Here is a 22,102-nt window from a genome sequence, read left to right as displayed (position 1 = left end):
TATATCTTTTCGGTTCCATATTTTTCCAGTATTAATATAATTAATAGAGATTTCATGATTCTCGTCAGTTTATGGTTCTGACAGAACATTTTCATCATGTGTTTCTTCAGGAACAACATTCTCTATTTTGTGATCATCATGTGTTTCTTCAGGAACATCATTCTCTATTTTGTGATCATTGTGTTTCTCTATGAATTTTCTTTTTCGAGGATTTTTATCTTTGGAACCGACTGGCCTTCCACGCTTCAGGCGTTTTACGACATCATGACTTTGTTCAATTTGTTTCTTTGAAATTTCAATTCGAGCAGGAGCATTTACAGCATGTATATATGATTTAGTTACCCTTTTTGTATCTGTAAATGCATCTGGTATTTGATTTGCTATTCTTTGCAAGTGCACAATTTGCTGTACATCTTTTTCACATTTTTGTGTTCTTGGATCCAGATGTAACAATGATGATACATACCATGTAATTTCCTTTTCGGTATGTTTCTTGTCTCCCCCTAACATTGGGAAGATATCTTCATTAAAATGACAATCAGCAAAACGTATTGTGAACACGTCGCCTATCTAAAGTTCATGATATCGAATGATTGATGGACTATCATAACCGATATAAATTCCAATCTTTCTTTGAGATCCCATTTTCTTTCGTTGAGGTGGTGCAATAGGCACATACACCATACATCCAAAAATTCTCAGATGAGAAATGTCTGGTTCTTTACCAAATGCAAGCTGCAATGGGGAGTATTTATATGCACTTGGTCTGATGCGAATTAATGAAGCAGCATGTAAAATTGCATGTCCCCATATAGAAATAGGAAGCTTTGTTTTCATAATCATTGGTCTAGCAATCATTTGCAGACGTTTAATCAATGATTCAGCCAATCCATTCTGGGTATGTACATGAGCAACAGGATGCTCAACAATGATTCTCATAGACATACAATAATCATTGAAAGTCTGAGAATTAAATTCACCAGCATTATCAAATCTAATTTTCTTGATTGTATAATCGGGAAATTGATTCCTCAATTTTATTATTTGACCAAGTAATCTTGCAAATGCAACATTTCGAGTTGACAATAAACATACATGTGACCATCTGCTGGAGGCATCAATCAATACCATAAAGTATCTGAATGATCCACATGGTGGATGGATTGGTCCACAAATATCACCATGAATACGTTCAAGAAACATTGGTGATTCAGTTTGGATTTTGGCTGGTGATGGTCTTATAATAAGTTTTCCAAGAGAACATACTTTACATTGAAACTTATTATTCTGAAAGATCTTCTGGTCTTTCAACGGATGACCATGTGTATTTTTTATAATTCTTCGCATCATTGTTGAACCAGGATGTCCTAATCGATCATGCCAATTGGTTAATATTGAAGAATTATCAACTACCATGTTTGATTCAATTGGACATATATGTGTATAATGCAATCCAGTAGGGAGCATTGGTAGTTTTTCAATCACATATTTCTTTCCTGATTTATATGTGGTAAGACACATATATTTCTCATTCCCTTCATTCATTGTTTGAGTATCATACCCGTANAACAATGATTCTCATAGACATACAATAATCATTGAAAGTCTGAGAATTAAATTCACCAGCATTATCAAATCTAATTTTCTTGATTGTATAATCGGGAAATTGATTCCTCAATTTTATTATTTGACCAAGTAATCTTGCAAATGCAACATTTCGAGTTGACAATAAACATACATGTGACCATCTGCTGGAGGCATCAATCAATACCATAAAGTATCTGAATGATCCACATGGTGGATGGATTGGTCCACAAATATCACCATGAATACGTTCAAGAAACATTGGTGATTCAGTTTGGATTTTGGCTGGTGATGGTCTTATAATAAGTTTTCCAAGAGAACATACTTTACATTGAAACTTATTATTCTGAAAGATCTTCTGGTCTTTCAACGGATGACCATGTGTATTTTTTATAATTCTTCGCATCATTGTTGAACCAGGATGTCCTAATCGATCATGCCAATTGGTTAATATTGAAGAATTATCAACTACCATGTTTGATTCAATTGGACATATATGTGTATAATGCAATCCAGTAGGGAGCATTGGTAGTTTTTCAATCACATATTTCTTTCCTGATTTATATGTGGTAAGACACATATATTTCTCATTCCCTTCATTCATTGTTTGAGTATCATACCCGTAGGAATATATATCATTAAAACTCAACAAATTTCTTTTCTATTGTGGTGAATACAAAGCATCATTGATCAAAAATTTTGTACCATTAGGTAACAAAAATTGTGCTTTACCACATCCTTTAATTAAGTCTACAGGACCTGATATTGTATCCACCATTGTTTTTGTTGGTTTTAGTTCCAAGAAATATCTTTTATCTCGGAGGATAGTGTGCGTTGTACCACTATCATGTATGCAAACTTCAGCTTGATTCATAGCATTTTCCATATTTGAACTTCAAAAAAATGTGCAATGAAATAAAATTACTGACAATACATTTAAAAAAATAAAATACAATACAATGCATATTTAAAATTTAACACACGATAAAATATTATCATACAAGTACATGGAAAAATAAAATTTTTTTTACATATCTATTCCACCAGCAAATTGGTCATTGTCTGAGAAATCAATCAGAAAATCTCCAACATCAAAATGAGTTGAATTATTCAAAGGTTTATTGTGTTCAGTAAAATTGGTCTCCTTTTCTTTCCCCTTTAATGATTCTTTATAAAGTTTACAAAGGTGCTCAGGGGCTCGACAAATACGGGACCAATGTCCTGGAGTACCACATCTGAAACAAGAACTTTCAAATCTTTTTGAGTGATTCTCATTAACACTCATATTCTCATGATACCTTTTCGGTGGATGGTTTGGGACGCTCTTTTGGGATGAGTTATAGAAATAACTATCTCGATTATTTTCAAAACCACGGCCGCGTCCACGACCATGACCACTTCCACGTCCACGTCCACGTCCACGACCTCGATTTTGTCCTCGACCAAAATCTTGTCTATGACTATGATTTTGGTTTCCAGGTTTACATTCATTTTTGCTTACGACATTTACTTCAGGAAATGCCGTTGAACCAGTGGGTCGTGCCTGATGATTTTTCATTAACATCTCATTATTCTTTTCCGCCACGAGAAGACAGGCGATCAGAATATCTCGCAAATCCACGCACTCTATATTGTTGTTGTAGAGTTAAATTTGATGCGTGAAACGTGGAAAATGTTTTTTCAAGCATTTCCGATTCTGTAACCTCATGTCCACAAAATTTTAATTGCGAGATTATTCGATACATCGCCGAATTGTAATCACCGACTTTCTTAAAATCTTGAAATCTCAACGTATTCCATTCATCTCGGGCGGTCGGAATTATAACTTCTCTTATATGTTCGAATCTTTCTTTTAATCCCTTCCACAAATTCATGGGATCTTTTTCAATCAGATATTCACATTTTAATCCCTCGTCGAGATGTTGACGCAAAAATATCATGGCTCTTGCCTTTTCTTGTGATGTGCATATGTAATTTTCTTTTATGGTCTCATTTAGACCTAATGACTCAAGATGCATTTCTACATCGAGAGTCCATGACATATAATTTTTTCCCGTAATATCAAGAGCAATGAATTCGAGCTTTGCCAAGTTTGACATGGTGGTACTAAAAAAAATTACGATGCATTTTATTAGTTAATGAATATTGCAATACAAAGTAATGGATAAACAACAAATACAAGCATTCGTAAAAATAAAGAAAACACACGAGGAGGAAGTTAGAGTGATTGAATATGTTTGTGAGATCATATTTATAGGGCAAAAACTAGCCATTTTGTTACCGTTTATGACCGTTGGTGTTCAAAAAATAAATGTATGTATTTGTATAATTTTATGGTAATAATATGGTGTATATAATATTAGTCATGTTTTAAATAATTATGTATATCATATCACAATATTATAATGAGGTGTCATAAGATATTTTGTTTAAAAACCTTATAGACTTTTATACTTGTTGTATCCCTTACCGGGAGTGTGGAATGTCGTCTTAACATCCTCACAGGATTTATAACAAGTTTTTGAAAAATTTATTTTATTATAACATTATATTATATATTAAGTATATACATAATAAATAAATAAACAGTAAAATAAATATTATTACTTTTGTTACTTTTTTCTTCTGTTTTGGAGCTTGGAAAAATATGGAGGACTTTTAGAGCTTCGTGCTGATAACGTGTTGTGAAAAAGTAAAAATTTACGGTAAAAGTAAAAATTTCAAACTCTCAAAATTATCACACTACACACTTTATAATATTTTCTCTCAACTCAATTGTGATTTTCTTCACAAATGAGAGATCTATTTATAGAAAATCTTACAAATAATCCAAAAATAAAATCATCATTACCTACATCATCACACACTAATTTTCAATATTTACAACTCTTATTTTCAACATTCAAATATTCAACATTCAAATATTCAACATACACATTTTAAATATTAATTTTCAACAGCACCAACCATTCTTTCTAAGACTAAATTATTTGCAAATGGTCCGCTAACTTGTGAAATAAAAAGTGATTAAAACATAAAACTTGAGAGTAGTTGAGGTAGCTCATAGGCCGACGACGTTTACTTAATTAGCTAGCGCTGGAGGATGATGTAGCCGTTATGCACATAAGTTATGGCTTCATTCAACCTCTCATATTTAATGTATTTGAAAATTAAGATACAAAACGAGAGTCCCGAGAACAATCGATTGTTTGGGAAAGATAAATACAAAATGATTTGTGTTTTTAGGGTACGGTATTAAGAGAAAACCATTTTCTTGAGTGAGAATCATGCGGTTATCGAGAAGAAGTTAGAGAGACAATTCATGCATCGATTTTTTTTAATATATGTATTTGAATTATGTGCAATATCTCAAAATATATGTAACGTCCCAGATTCGACGACTGTTTTCACTGTATCAAGACGGGTCTTTTAGCGTACTTATGTCCTCACTCACACGCACCCTAGGAAACTCCAAGGGGGTCACTCATCCCAAAATTGCCTCAAGTCAAGCACGCTTAATTTTGAAGTTCTTATGTGATGAGCTACCGAAAAGAATATGCACCTTCTTGATATGAGTAGTACGTATCAAATCTTTTAAGCCTTCCTCAACTACACAGTCCCATTTTTCAGAATTCCTCTGCTCGTGGTGTAAGAACGGTTCATTCATATTCCCTCCGCCTAAAAGCCTGCAAGGAGCCGCTCATTGTTCGTGCAACCTCATGGCACCGGCGATCACCTCCGCCCTCTTCAGCCCCGGACCTCACAATATAAATCTTGAGATGGGCAAGAAAAACGAATATTCCCCCTATGTTTAAAAAAATTATTTCATAAAACACAAGTTTAGACACCCACGCGTCCTTTAACCAAATAAATGATGTAAGAGTAGTTTCGACTATGGCCTACGCACAAATGATGAAAACGAAAGACTCGTAATATTTTTACAGGCTAACCTATCTATTTCAGGAATTTCTGCTAAAAAAGCATAATGGCTACTTATTTTTGTCCAAATACTTTGAATTGTGCAGCCACCCGCCTTTATAGTGATAGCAACCTCCAGGTTATCTTGTTCCAAACAGTCGAATTATTATCTTGACAACTAAGAATTTTGCATATTCCCCCGAAGACCAAATCACTGGGCGCAAAACGACAGTTGTTTTTTTCAAACATGAACACGGGACAACTTCCACGACCTGCCAATTGTCACGCCAAAACACACGAATACATAAATGACTCGTGGCATCTATTGGTAGCAACGAGAGAGACTGCCCTCATCTTCAACTGATACCTTTGTGAAAGTTCCATATTGAATCACAAAGAGTGACTAAAATTTGAAAAAAGAATCCAAATTTCCAGATTAACCAGACACCTAAAGTTTCATGCTTGCATCACAATATAGCTAATACTTTTTTTAGCACCAAAAGGTCTGCATGTGCGTGTGCAAGTGCGTGCGAAATGAGATATTATATAATCCGAAAGAAAGAAGATTTGTTCAAAGTTCATCTGGCTCAAGGAAGCTCATAATTAAAGGGCTCGGTCTAATGATGTTAAATAAAAGGGAATGGTTATTAGCAATATAGGGCGGCATTTCTCTTTCAGAGGAATAGATTCCAAAGTGAAAAAGAATTGTATGAGGTGAACACGTACCATAGGTGAAGTAAAAAAGATAGGTTTCAAGGAAAGCAACTGCACAGGATTGAAATTTATCAGATTTTTCTAACTCATTTTAGAAACTAAACAAATTATAAAAATGTGTAAAGATTGTTGGGTTAACAAAATGATTACCTAACAAACGAGACAGTCTCTATCCTACCAGCTTTGAAATTGGGGTATAAATACTGAAATAGTAAGTCATTAGATAAAAAGAAAAGTCCTTAATAACGTTATTTAATAAATCCTCAAGTCAGCAATAAGATGAATACTTGTACTGGTAAACTACGTTTTCTTCCCTTCAGCACCACTCACAACATACCTAAGCAACTCACACACATAAAAATGAGAAAAAACTTAAGAAACTACTTGCAAAACTTACATATCATCATGAACAAAAAGAGGCAAACAACTGAACAAGAAGGCTCCCAAGCTATTTGCTTTGAGGCATTTAGTTAAAAAAATTTCTGGATTAAAATTCAAACACATAATATCACCTTTGTGTTAATATATGTGCGAAGACTAATTATTTATTTAAAGATATTTTAGGTATTTTGCATATACTAATGAAGTCCTGTAGCGGTCGTTGAACATAGCTCTCACCGTTGAAGAATGTGGCTAATAACTTTGCAAATGAGAAATCGACTTCGGGTCTAATGAAGGTTTTGTTATATATGTAAGAGAAACTTCCGCAAATAATAAGGTATTTCTCATTAAAGAAAACTTTTTAATTTGAAGATGTCTGAAAGGGATTCTGTAGCAGCAGGCTGCACATCTGAACGAGTTTAAGCCAACTGTCAATCATTTTTCTTCCATTGAAATTAATTTTGATGATGAGGTTCGTGCCTTGATACTTTTGTCGTCTTTACCAAACAGTTGGAACCAATGTGTGTTGCGATTAGTAATTCTGTCGATAATGAAAAACTGAAATTCAATTATGTTAGATATATAAGAGGTTCGCAGAGTTGATTCTGATGAAACTATGACATCGGGTTCTGCTTTAAATATTGAAGGTAGAGGCAAGAGGAATAAGATAATTTCTACTCGGAATAGAGGCAGATCACAATCAAATTCTGGAGTGTTGTGACTGTGGGAGACAAGGTCATATGAAAAAGAATTGTACGACACCGTATATGGACAAAGCAAGGGCAATGCTGCAAACATGGAAACTGATGAGATTCAAGATGCACACTTTTTTCTGTTGACAGTTAAGTTGATTCATGGATTTTGGATTCTAGTGCGTCTTTTCACACTACTTCTCTTCATGAAATTATGGAAAACAATGTTGGTGGATATTATGGAAAAGTATATCTGGCTGATGGAGAGCTTTTGGATATTGTGGGTATCGGAGATATCTGTTTGAAAGATGACAAACGAGGTTGTGTGAAAAATACAAAATGTGAAACATGCCCCGAAGTGATGCGAAATTTAATTTTGGTGTGACAACTTGACGATGAAAGGCATAATGTCACTTTTCGTGTTGATGCGTGGAAGATTACAAAAGGTTCTATAGTTGTTGCACATGGAAATAAAACTAGAACTCTTTATATGACTTCCAATTACAGATATGATTGTTTGCTGACAGTTGTATCAAGTCAAATTTGTGTCATTGCAGACTCAGACATACGAGTGAAAATGGTATGAAGATGCTTGTATAGAATAGGAAAATACCATAATTGAAACATGTTGATCTTCAGTGATATGAAAGTTATATTCTTGGAAAGCAGGAAAAAAATGGTTATTCTAAATCTGATAAAGATATGATGAAGGAAAATTAGAGTTGGTGCATACTGATGTTTGGGAGTCTTCACATGTGAGTTCTATTGGAGGATCTAACTATCATATGATATTTATTGATAGTTCTACTAGGAAGGTATGGGTTTTTTTCATGAAAAATAATTATGATATGTTTAATATTTTTTAAAAATAGAAAGTTGTGTAGAAAATGAGACATATTTAAAAGTGAAGTGTATGGAATCTAATAACGGAGGTGAATACATAGTTGATGACTTTAAGCAATATTGTGCTGAGAATGAGATCAAGATTATGAAAATTATTCCTGGAAATCCTCAACAAAACGCTGTGACTGAATAGAACCCTGAATGAGCATGCAGATTCATGCAGGATTGGCCAAGGCATTTTAGACTGATGTAATTACAACATAGCTTACTTGATTAATGGAGATCCATTAGTGCTTCTAATTACAGCGTAGCAGATGAGGTTATGAGCGAAAAAGAGGTAAATTATTCTTTTCTGAAAGTGTTTGATTGTCTTTCTTATATTGATGTTGTTGTTTCTGCTAGAAGTAAACTTGATCCGAAGTCTAATAAATGTTTATTTATTGGCTATGGTGATATCGAGTTTGGCTATCTTTTCTAAGATGGTCAAAATGGGAAAATAATCAGGCATGTGAATGTAATTTTCAATGAACATATGTTGTACAAAGACATACTGGGTAAACATTCAGAAAATGCAAATTCAAAAACAAACAGTCCTAAGTTAATTCAGTTAATGAAATCCTTAAAAAATCAAACTACCACATTTAGATGCTTGCATTTGTATGTTGACTCCAATCTACTAGTCAAGAAAATCTAACATAGAAATCAATGATAGGAGGATGGTATTCAGAAACGTTATCCAAATATTACCGATTCTTCATTCTTCGCAATATCAATAGAAAAGCAATAATTAGTTAACATTTCAGCTATGAAGTACTGAAAAATCCATGTTTCTAACTGTTCACTGCAAATTATGTCTCAATCTCTCTCTCCATAGAAAAAGCATGCATACAATTCAATGCACAATACCTTGATAAAATATGTCATTGTCCCAACTCCCAATCTCTCTCTCCTTAGAAATATGTCATTGTCCCAGCTCCCAATCTCTCTCTGCTTGTAAATAAACTCTTTTTGTAAATCAAATCTTACAAAGAGCATCCAACAACTCTACTCAGCACCAATTATCCTTCTTCGTGAGCATGTTAAGCACCTGATTGTTGTACAGACAAAGGAAATAAGTGATTGCCGTTCATGACAACTTGTTATAGAAGTGGTTTCACAGTTTTTTCGCGATCAAAGCTACATTTCTAGGAGATAAAACAGGATTAAATATAGGCAGCATAACTGCTTCAAGCAAGTCGCCTTGCTCCTGGAGGAATAATAATCTATCAAGCAGCAGAACAGTTTCCAAAACAGGTCCCAGAGCAGCCCGAAGAGTCCAGTAAGGCCCAATAAGTGCCTGCGCGGTAAATAGGTCATAGCAGATTATTAAAATCTTCATGTTATCCGCATCTCAGCCATAGACATTTTAAAAAAATCAAACAATTAAACTTGTGTAAGCCAAAACTCAAAGATAATTCTATGCATGGGTGTGGGATGGCTGGTGTCAGACATAGACGCATAACATGCTGACATATCCCATATCCATTTATCAACATATTACCGGAAAAAATGGCAAGTTTGCTTTGCAATAACCTTAAGTAGGGGTGTGCAATCGGTCTATTCGGTTACCGACCGAACCGAATAGACATATAACCGATTTAACCAATTTTATTTTCAAATAACCGAACCGATCGAAATATTCATAGAAACCGAATTAACCGAACCGATTTTTAAATCGGTTATCGGTTTTTTTAAAAAAATACGACTTTTAACACAAAAAAAAATGAAGATCTTATAAATAACAAGGAACATTGAACAAAAAATACCAATAATAAATATAAATATTGAAGATAAAATCATTGGATGAATGAGCTTCTTTTCTAATACATGAAAAGTTGGGTTTCCTTTTAATGTATTTTTAATGTCCATATACAACTTAAATTAATACATATACTAATTCGGTTAATTCGGTTTAACCGAATTTTTCAAATTAAAACCGAAACCGAACCAAATTAACCGATTTTTAAAATTTCAAAACCGAACTTCTGAATTAACCGAACCGAATTTCCGAATTAATTCGGTTCGGTCGGTTAATTCGGTTTAACCGAAATTTTGCACACCCCTAACCTCAAGAGATTATCCAATCTTTTGGAAAAAGACACTAGTCTACGTCATTTAAAACATGAAAGACAATTTACAAAGAACGTATGATTCCTAGCACTCAACTCCAAAACTGGGGTGAACCACAAAATACTGCTCCATACACAAATTCATTTCACCAAACATAGGATTACATAAAAATTAAACTCCAACCTCACAGAGAAGAAAAGAAATTTAACATGAAAAACCAAGAAACTGTTTACATGAACTCACTTTCTGGCAACCACATTAACAAACTCGATGTGGTAATTTTTCATGTCTAGAAATACACGAACATTAACATCCATCAAGGAGAGATGAGATCAAGAAAAATTAATAAAGCAGAATCAAATAACAAATTGATTTACCTGGATAGTTGTTGCAACCACAAAATTATGCTAATATATCAACAATAATCAACTAAAATAAAGAAGAATATAAGCTCCCAAAGGTAAACCTCTGTACAAGAGAGTTCAACTCCCCCCCCAGCACATGCTAGTCTCCAAAACTTGAACAACTAATGGAACGAATAACAACTCACCTTCTTCACATTCTTATTTGCTTCCACTTTCTAGAGGCTTCTAAGGCCTATTTACTCTTGGGCCTATTTGGATCTAGGCCCAATAATAATTAGGTTCATAACGATCTGTAAAACAGGTGGAATGTGAAAATAGAGAGAATGAACTCACAGAAAATTGTTCAGCTTCCTTCCACAAGTCAGAAAAGGCAATATCATGAAAATCGCTATGACCAAGCCGACTTAGTCCAGATTGGCAAAACTTCACAAACATTGAACATCTATCAACAGTGTCAGTTTCTTCATTAGCATAACTCAGGTTTGAAGAACCTTCACCAACGAAGGCATCAGTAGCTCTGATTGAACCTGCAAACGAACCATCATTTAATTATCTTAAGAAGAACGGTGCATACATGAATGTCATCTATAACCAACAAAGTTTTGAACAGACATTTATGTTTTTGCCTTTTTTTTTTCTCTTAAAGCACTTCAAATTTGGAGCTATAGAATGACCACATGACACTTCCTAATATTGACAAGAGATATAAAATGTTTGGAAGACGTTATGTCCTGTCAGTAAAAGAAATAGAGAATCACAACGTTTTCTTCTTTCAGTCCTAAGAGAGATTCAAAAATACCAGCATCGCTCTCTAAGATCCTGCGATGATGTTGGCGGCGCAAAGCTTTCCCTTGACGCCCTATTGCAGGGCTTTGGATAATAATGTCTGGGTAGTATCGTAAAAGTACCTTCAAAGTTCAACAAGGTGTGAGTCTTTCTAAAACTAACTACTTTTGGTAGAAAAAGAATGACAGTAACAAAGAAAAAATCATTGGTTGTCTGAAGACATTGCAGAAGTAGATAGATACTTATTTCACTAATTTACTGGGCTACAGCAAAGCAACTAGGTGCCGTGTCAAATACCATCTGAAAGGCAGCACGAAAAGCATGAAGCTCAAAATTATGAAGGCAGGCAGTTTCTCCCAGGCTTTTCCATCTATCTGCACTCTGTTTATTTCAAGGCAATGTGTCAGCAAAAAATTTGCATGGAAACATAGTAGTTGACTCTAATCAAAACGCAAAGAACAGAATTTAATCACATGATTTCATAAGAGAAAGGTAGCATAATCAGCACAAACTTGATATTGAATATCAAAGTCGCAAGAAAAGTGAGTGAACAACACTGCACAATACCAAATGATCTAGCACCGTAGAACAATAAATCAATGCACAGCCATCAGAAAACCATATAAATAAACTGAGAAACAGTTGTATTACAGATTCTTAGCTGAAACAATAAATGCAGAATGCAAAAGTCGAGGTTTTGAAAGTACTCATCCAAACATCAAGCAAATATCTACACAGAATCAACGAAGGCAAAAAGAAAATTGCACACAAACCTGACAAGCAAGGTCACGGGCACTTTTCCCAAGAAGCAAACCTGCAGAATTAGCACCCTTACTCATTGGAAAACCACTTTGAAAATTAGCCTCATGGATCCCTTTTTCAGATAACAAGTTATAACAGCAACCAATGCTAACCACTGATTTGACCTCTTTGCATTCGATGAAAGTCCTAAGTAAAAGATGGTCAGTAATTACATCCAGCAGACATAAAGCAAGACATATTGATTACTGCAAGCTATGGAACACAATAAAGAAAATATAACAGTGTCCCATAGGTTCAAATAGCACGAAGGAAATATTATCATGGCTCAACACAACATCATAGAAATTAAGATTCCCGACAAATGCACAACTTGTAAAATTTAATTAAAAAGGGAAGAAATTAATGATTGGGGTGTATATTTTATGTTGACAGTGAACGCATGCTTCAGTCATTTCTACATGGTTTACAATTCATTACATATCTGACAAGTTAGGGATTCCTTGTGAAAGCATGTGGAAAATTCTAGCATATGATATTTTATGAAAAACCCAATAGAGACGTTAGAATAATACAGGCTCCATAAAGACAGTGTATTAACACCGTAATTTTAATTGAGGTATTAGCATTGAGACCTCCCACTATCTAACGAATTTAAATTTGATATTTGGATGCAACTATTTACCTTATAAAATCAACATTATTTTAGGAAAATTGCTGCAAACACCAGTAATTAGTAAAACAATAAAAAAAAGTGATGCGTACCTAAGCATTGTCACTGAAAGGTCTCCACAAGCATGGAGTCCAGCCAGAATCAAAGAAGATTTCTCATTAGTGTATGAAAGAGAGGCAATTTCGTTGCCAACTCTTCCTTCCCGAGATTTTTCTTCAATACTTTTGTCCAATATATTAGACTTTTCAGAATCATTTGCTTTTAATAAGCTGCTGATATTTTTCAACATGTCTGGAGACAGTACTTGGCATGTGACTGTTTTTGGCATGGTCAAACCTCTTTGCGCTGGACTATCAGAAGAATTAACAATCTATTAACTCAAATACAAGATAACACTTCTAAATTATTATGAAGGATTTGAACTAGTAAATACAATACATTCATTGAAAAAAAGATTGGCTAGAGCATAGAACTCAGATGCATAACAAAACAGCAAAAACTCTAATCCATCATAATAATGGGGAATTATTCACAGGAGGAAACAACCATTTTAGCCACTGACTTAGGAGAAGCAAACACATTACTAAATATACATTATGCAGTTATGCTTATCAATGCAAATTTATAACAAACCCAAACATTAAACTTGTAGACATGATTCTGGAGACAAAAGGTGAGAATGAAACTGAAATTGGCAATGGGATGTACGTCAGAAAAGAGGATCAAGTGAGATGCCAAAGAGGGACCACATTGAGGGTTCTCAATTTATAAAAGTGTACATATGTCAAAATGATGAAATGCCATAATAGTGAAATCACAAATCAAACTAGGAGAATGCATCCATACCAACCATTATTTGGTTGGATTCTGGAAATTTCAGCATGACAAAAATCTTCTCCACAAGAGAACATATAAACTCTTTGTTTTTTTTAACCAGACAAACAATTCTAATCAAAGAACTGGTAAATATAAATCAGATTCTAAAATGAATATCATATGTACAAGAAACAAATTCAATGAAAGAAGGTGCATCCCCAAAACATACTCATTGTCATAGACGTGTGCACAAAAACATAACCAATGAAACACTCAGATACATACATATGCACATCATGATACAAACACTTGCAAATCTATACTGGAAGGAAGAATGGTGAGAGAGCAGCGGTCCTCGTATATTAGTGCGATGCACAATCACAATTTTTTTCCAGATCAAAGATCTTTAAATCTTAAGCCAAATCATGGAATAAATATCATCCCATTACCCAACTTGAATCTCATGGTAACATTACCCAAGTATGTAACACAGATCAGATTTTCACCACTAGTCTAAAGACAGAAAAATGATTGAACAGGAAGCTACTAGGTGACTGGTAGATGAGTTTATGAAGGTGGTTACAATTGACAAATAACAATTTATGCAATAAGAAAAGCAATAGGAAAACATATTAGTAAAATAATAAATGAGTTAACCAATTGAGCGTCAGTGTGCATATCGAGATACACAAAAATGCTTAAAAAATTAAAGATTTCAGCCCCATTTCAAGATCTATGCATCTTAGCTGCATATTTTTTCTTGATATGACCCATAAAGTGTTTTGTGTATTTCAACATACCATAAAAATGATCATAATGTTTTTGGTTTCATACCAAAATTTCCGCATCTTAGCTGCATAATATTTCTTGATACGCTTGGCACGTGCATCAGTAATGCTTCCATGATGAGAGGAAGCATCAATGGCAATTACAGAAAGATCATTTTCGAAACAAAGAACTTGAGAAAGATACCCCTGAAAAATCATATTTGATGGTCATAAAGTCCAAAAAGGATCTAATTTAATATCATACATGAGATCCAATATCCTATCCAATATTTACCACATAATAACACTTTGCAACAAATCCATCACTGCGCACAGTAATTTTGATTCGCGCAGTCTGCAAAAACTACTATTGTTTTGTAAAGGGTAGAATTATCAAAAGCAACATAAAGCAATTAAAATCATACCTGACCAGATCCAACGTCCACAACTGTGTCGGCTCCAACACTATTAGCAATCAAGCCAATAACAGAAGCTAGGGATTCTATCTGGATCAACAAGTATCAAAGATAGCAGAATTAGCACTCCTGCCTAGATACTAAACAAAGGTCAGAGTCCAGAAATGACATTGAACTCCAAAGTTAAACGGTATAACATAAAAGTTATTTGATGCTGACGATCAATAAACTTCCACATGATGAAATTGTGTTCTAAAGATAGCCAACTGTACAACTAAATTAGTATTACATCTATCAAAACTAATATAAACCTCACTAGCATATTGCCATCCATCAAGGATCAACAAGATTACCAGGACCATCCATTAGCAGCATCGTTCATCTATCAGTAATGAGACTACTAGCCTACCACCCATAAAACAAACCTCCAGGTCTTTATCTGTACAAATAGCTCATATTGCATTGCATATAAAGATCATGGCAGATCTAGAAATGAAATCCAAACAGATGGAGAACAAACAAAAAAAGATAGGATGCAGTATACTTCATGCTTTTTCTTTCGATTCATGCCTTGAGATATGACCTCATTTAGTGATGCCACATTCAGACCTGGGAAAGCCTGCAAAAACAAGTGATAGATAAATCAAAAATCGACCTGATTTTTGAATGAAGTTGAAAGTGATATCCGGCTATAGGTTATGTGGAAAGATGTATGTTAAATTGTATTTCATAGTGTGATTCATAGCAGATTGTATATATCAGTAAATCAGGAAGATTGTGATCTTTTTTATTTTGTTAGGATATCCCATAAATCATGAGATTTGATAGACTCCTTTCCTTCTAGGACTTTTTCTAAGATTTCTATATAACCATGTAAATTGTATCTTTTCTTAATAATATAAAATATATATATAAATTTTATTCTACACATAGTATCAAAGCCTTCGATTTTTGTGCCAATAATTATATAAGCTTCGTTCTTCCTTTTTACCTTATCCTATTCAGAGTAGCAATCCCGATCATCCGCTACTAAGATGTCGGAAAAAGCCCTCAATCCGAAGAGAAAATCCATGCCTCAAAGCCTGGAGAATTACAAAACATACAGGCATACAAGTTGGATGGAAAGAATTATCCTAAATGGTCACAACTTTTTCGAATAATACTGAATGGAAGAGGAAATATCAGTCATATCACGGGTCCAAGACCAATTTCAAAGGATCCTAGTTTTGAAGCATGACGACAGAAATCAGCGACACATGCATGTTCTTGCCTACTGCCAAAGACATTTCGGACGCAATTCAACAAACTTATAAAAAACCTAAAGATGTGGCTCAAGTTTATGAAGTCGAGGTGAAAAAATTGGCTGCAAAACAAAGGAATAAAATTGTCACCGAGTATGCCAATCAATTGAAAGCCTTATGGCAAGAATTTTCGATCGTTATATAGTGATTCAAACCAAGTGCTCTGATAATGCTGCTGTTCTCAAAGATTTTATTGAACAAGATAGAGCTTATGACTTTCTGGTTGGGCTGAATCCTGAATTTGATCAAGTAAGAATTCAGATTATTGGGAACCGGGATATACCGTGCTTCAATGAAGTGGTGGAGCTGATCAGAGGAGAATAAAGTAAGACACTAATGCTTGAACCTCAGCACTCAGATAGCTCCACTATGGTGGTTCACGATGGTCTCAAATCAACAAGAAACACAGACCAAACACCAGGCAGTGGGAGTGGAAAATTTAGCGATTCAAGGCACAAAGTCGAAATCAAAAGAGCAAGCTATGATGCCCTCAATGTAGAAGAGATAATCATAATCTCGAAAATTGTTGGAGAATTCATGGCAAGCCTCCCAATCGTGAATGGTCGTGCTCATATTGGGCAACAACACGGGATGAATCTCCTCCAAAAGAATTAGGTGTTCTCAATCCCGAAGAGATCGAAAAGTGAGATCACTCATTGGCAGCTATGAAAAACCTTCTGGTGCCTGTTCATTGGTATTTTCAGGTGAGTTTCCATTCTCAATTGGCTTAAATCAATGTCTCAGGTACAACCTTTACCAACTCCTGGATCATGGATTCAGCAGTCACCGACAATATAACCAACTCACCGCGTGTTCTCTACATATTCCCCATGTCCAAGTAGCAGGAAAATAGCTATTGCCAATGGTTTGTTAACCACCATGGCAGGTCAAGGAAATGTTACAATTAATCCACCTTTAACCTTAGAAAATGTCCTTCATGTTCCTAGTTTGACCACAAACCTTGTCTCAATCCAAAAACTTACTCGGGATTTACAATGTATTGTGGTATTTCATCATGATTATTGTTTGTTTCAGGAGAAGGATTCGGGAAGGATGATTGGACATGCTAGAGAACGGGATAGACTACTACCTTGAAACACCGAGCCAATCTAGCAATGTTATACACCCACTCCCTCATTCACTTGTTTCAGAATTTGTTTTAGCTAATAAGGATAAATTTTGGCTTCATCATCGTAGACTTAGACATCCATCATTTAGGACTCTTAAGTTTTTGTTCACCTTATAAATTGTTTACTTACCCAAGTCTTGGCGCTCAAAAGTCCAATGGAAATACTCTCAACCTTTTATCCAGATCTTCGTATCACAAATAATCTTGTTCCATGAATTTTCAGAAGTGTGTCATTTGTCCATATCCATGGACAAAACAAGAGGAAATTGGACCCAAGAGCATTGAAATGTGTCTTTGTGTGATATTCTTAACTCAAAAAGGGTATAAGTATTACCACCCTCCATCAAAGAAATTTTATGTCCATTAGATATTACTTTCAATGAAGAAGAGTCTTGCTTTACCATACTTTATCTTCAGGGGGAGAATTCAGCACTTGAAGATGAGGACAGGGAACTCTTACTTTAGTTATCACCTCTTCCTTCCACTAGATCATCTCTTGTACCTGAACCAGCCACTGCATTACCTAATTCCAGCTTACCAGATTCTGAAAAATCAGCTTCTATGCCTGAACCAACAGTACTTGAAAAGTATAATCTTGAGGATGATGAGTTTGGTAAAGGTAAAGCGTATTCAAGAAAGAAGATGGCTGCTCCTGGATCTTTACACTGTCCAGCATCCAACCTAGATCCATCACATGAGGTAACAACTTTTGACTCTTCATTGCAGGTTGAAACTGAAAAAGAAACTCATGATCAGGATCTTCCCATTGCTGTTAGAACCACTTTCTAATTTCTATGCTTTAAGCAACTTTCACCTTCCCATAGAGCCTTCCTTGTTAACCTAAATACAATTAATATTCCCAAAAATGTATCTGAGGCTTTATCCAAAAAAAAAAATGGAAACAAGCTATGAATAAGGAACTAAAGGCGTTAGAGATGAATAAAACATGGAAGAATATAGAGCTGACGGATCATTGGAAAGGTATAAGGCACAACTTGTGGCCAAAGACTATACTCAAACTTATGGCATCTATTAATTAGAAGTTAGAACATTTTGCTCCAGTTGCAAAGATGAATACTGTTACAATAATATTGTCACTAGCAGCTACTTATGGGTGAGAATTACAACGATATGGATGTTCCACCAGGTTATTCAAATAACTTGGCTGCTGAAACAGTGTGAGCTTAAGAAAGCTTTGTATGGACGCAAGCAATCAACACGAGCTTGGTTTAGTAGATTTGCGAGAGTTATGCTTGCTATTGGGTATAAACAAAGCCAAGGAGATCATACATTGTTTATTAAACTCTCATCTACTGGAAAAATCACAGCCCTCTTGGTATATGTTGATGATATTATTGTAATACGAGATGATGATAAAGAGAAAGAAGTATTAAGGTTGCGCAATTGGCGAAAGAATTTGAATTTAAAGCATTGGGACAGCTGAAATATTTCCTTGGCATTGAAGTGGCTCACTCGAGACGGGGTATTTTCATCTCCCAACAAAAGTATGTAGCAGATCTTCTCAAAGAAACAGGCCAGAGAGCATGCAAACTAGCTAGCACTCCTGTTGACCCAAATATCAAGTTAGGAAACGCAGAAGAAGATGCTGCAATAGATAAGGGAATGTATCAATGGGAGACTCATTTATTTATCTCATACACGACCGAACATAGCTTATGCAATGGGTATAATTAGCCAGTTCATGCAAGACCCCAAAGAAGTTCATTTTCAAGCAGCCTATAGGGTATTGCAATGCCTAAAAAAACACCAAGAAATGGTATAATGTTTAAACGAAGTGAAAAATTGTTGCTTGAAACCTACACAAATGCTGATTATGTCAGATCTATTATTGAAAGAAGATCAACCCCAGGGTATTGCACCTTTCTTAGTGAAAATATAGTGATATGGATAAGTAAGAAACAAAGTTTGGTAGCACGATCTAGTGCAGAGGCTGAATTTCGAGCAATGGCAGACGGAGGGTGTGAGCTACTATGGAATATGGATAAAGAATGTCTTAGATGATTTGAAGATTAAGTAAGATGGCCCCATGAGACTTTATTGTCATAATAAATCTACAATCATCATAGCTCACAATCCAGTTCATGTTCAACATGGTCAAGCAAAGCATATCAAGATTGATAGAAGCTTCATCAAAGAAAAACTAGAAAGTGGGTTGATTTGTACGCCATATATGTCTACCACGACCAGCTGGCAGATGTATTTGCTAAAGGATTGAGCACTTAAGGCTTNAATTAGGCTGGATACGGGGATTGTAAAATTTAAAAAAGAGACGAGAGCAATGACAAGAAAAATAAATGAAGATTTCACCAAAGCAAGTTCATTAATCAAAGCAAAACCTAAAGGAATTGTTCAATCAACCCCACCCCATCCAAGCACCACAACTACTAAAATGTAGCATGTAAAACCATAGTTGTTAAAAGCGAAACAAGCGTGCTTGAACCGCGCACTTATGCCGAGGGCGCAAAAGCGAGCGCCTCATGAAGTGGTCTGCAAATCTTGTACGTTAATAAAAAAAATCATGCATTCATGTAAGTTGTAACGGTGTGCAGCAACTTTTCATCTCCCTCAACTACTATCTGCCATTCTGCGTGCAGCGCCCAAAAGACCACAACTACAATTTTGGTTTCTAAATTTCTAGCGATTCAAATTAGGCAACTGGCAACCCTTTTTTTCCAATTGCTTTTACAGCTTACTGCTTCCAATTTCTTTAGATTCCAGAAGTTTTTTCTGATTATGATTTACGGTAAATTATCTATTAATGAATTTTTATTTATACTATTTGCCATCTTTGTTAAGTATATTTAATTTATGTGATATTATAGTATAAATTATATATGTTGAATTTTAAAATTTATGTCCAATGTTTTTTATTCGATAAAGTGTGCGTTTCGCCTTAGACTCCGGGTACTCTAGCTCTTTAGTGCACCTTGCACCCTAAATAACTATATGTAAAACTGGGAATTAAATAAAGAACAATAGAAGACGCGACATCAAATGTAAACAGCTAATCTAATACTTAAAGACAATGCACATTCATGTACTCACTGCCTTGTTTATATGCCTCTGAACAGGGGTGGACCAAGAATATAGTACAAAAAAAGCAAAATGGACCCTGGAATTCCAGATCTTGGATTGAGATCAGGGAATGCAAAAAATGTATTGTTAGAAAAATTATGGATAAAAATACATTTTTTTTCCATTGGCAAGGGCGGTGGAACCACGCCTCTTTCACCAGCTAGTTCTGCCCCTACCGAGGTATATTTGTGCAACCTTTGTGGAACGGACCTAAAGGTGACGATTGTGTGGTGATGTTCGATCAAGTTCGGACGCAGCCAATATGGGTACAATAATGTTAATGAATTATAAATTCGATTCATAACTATGGAGCAACAAAACATAAAAAGTACACCTGATATACTAGATAGAAAATCATAGCTAAAATTGTCATACACTTCACATCACCCCGTTCAAAATCGAAGAGCACACGACTTTAACCTCAAAATGAAAACATGGAATCAAGAAAGTACCTGCACCACACCAGAAGGAATTTGAACGAGATGTTCCACAGGCTCTCTCCGCAGACAATCCATCCACTCTTTGTCGACAGCCTCCCACAGTCTGTCCTATTAGAATTCAGTCGAATACCAACAAGTCATTGCATTACACACACGCAATCCAATTTCTAATATTTACATCGGATCTGAAAGAATAATTACAGTGAAGAAATTGACAACATGAGCATCCATGAAGAATCTGTAGGGTTCTAGGAAATCTTTGATGGCAACAATCCATTCTAAAGTTTCTCTTGCTGTCTTGCACGAGTAGCCTCCGCCGGTCATGGCGGCTGAGCTCTCAAAACTGCTGTATTCCCACCCTCCAATCTCTACGATCGGTTCAGTGATAACATTGCTAGCTAAGTCCAGAAGGAAAACACCCTTATTGGACCTTTTTTTGGGTTGGGCTTTATCCAGTTTGGCCCATTAACTCTGTAAAGACATTTGGAATATGCAACTGAACATGTCATATTGTAATCATACCATTTTAAATATGATGATGTTTACCACAAACTTTTTATGAGTCTCGATTTAACCGTTTGTTATAATTTTATCAGATTTTATTGTGAGTGAGCTTAGATATGAAAGTTGTACTTTAAAAAACACTTAAATAAGTTGTTTTTAAAAAAAGTTTTTATTATTAAAAAAAATGATTTTGGTTCTCGGATAAATGTTGAAAAATGTTTTTTGTATTTATTTTTACATAGAATTAGAACCAAAAACCAAAAGCCATAAATTCTAGCTTCTAAAAAATTAAATGTTTAAAAAAAACATTTTTGTAACTAAACAATATGTCTTTTTTATAAAAAAAATTCAATTTTTAAACATATATATTGGCTTCTCCAACCAGAAACACTCTAAGGGCTTGTAGGTTCGGAATGCTTCATAAAATAGTCTTCACATTCAGATATGATTTTTAAAAATATATATGTAAATATACGATTCTAATCAAAATTTTCTATACCAATACATATTAAAGATATCAAAATATCATCGAAAATAAGGAATCTAAATTTCCAATGGCTTAAAGTATACTTCGTCTAATGTGGGAGGTAATTTCGGGGATGGTTCCGAATGATTATTTTTAAAAAAAAAAAAATCAGGGAACATAATTTGAGTTTATGCAATTAATTTCCTTACGTGCATTCTTCTTAAAATTTATTTCAACGAGATCACTGGGTTGTTGGGCATATTAAAAATTCGTTTAAAATTAATACTTTTTTATGGTGATTTCGATAAATTTAAGAAAACGTTAAAATGTTATTTTTCGTATG

At 34.7% G+C, this 22,102-nt stretch overlaps 1 protein-coding gene across 4 annotated transcripts; it reads right to left on the bottom strand.

Annotated features, from left to right (window-relative positions):
• Window positions 1-8,969: 8,969 nt before the first annotated feature.
• LOC140964250 (uncharacterized) lies at window positions 8,970-21,203 on the bottom strand. Of its 4 annotated transcripts, none has more exons than XM_073423871.1 (11): window positions 20,991-21,203; window positions 20,802-20,897; window positions 15,368-15,442; window positions 14,833-14,913; window positions 14,475-14,614; window positions 12,917-13,174; window positions 12,166-12,340; window positions 11,690-11,773; window positions 11,406-11,514; window positions 10,940-11,133; window positions 8,970-9,468 (listed from the first exon to the last, which is right to left on the bottom strand). In XM_073423871.1, exons 1-11 carry the CDS (start codon window positions 21,111-21,113, stop codon window positions 9,286-9,288), a joined length of 1,518 nt encoding a protein of 505 aa, XP_073279972.1. In that variant the 5' UTR covers window positions 21,114-21,203; the 3' UTR covers window positions 8,970-9,285. The 4 variants fall into 4 exon arrangements, with proteins under 4 accessions (XP_073279972.1, XP_073279973.1, XP_073279974.1 ...); XM_073423872.1 differs by having other exon boundaries at window positions 20,802-20,892; window positions 20,991-21,196; XM_073423873.1 differs by lacking the exons at window positions 20,802-20,897; window positions 20,991-21,203 and adding an exon at window positions 17,660-18,042.
• Between the last annotated feature and the right edge of the window lie 899 nt (window positions 21,204-22,102).

The sequence above is a fragment of the Primulina huaijiensis genome, chromosome 18 (genome assembly GCF_012295235.1).
Source record: "Primulina huaijiensis isolate GDHJ02 chromosome 18, ASM1229523v2, whole genome shotgun sequence".
Taxonomy (NCBI): Eukaryota; Viridiplantae; Streptophyta; class Magnoliopsida; order Lamiales; family Gesneriaceae; genus Primulina; species Primulina huaijiensis.
This window is presented reverse-complemented; position numbering and strand designations above follow the sequence as displayed.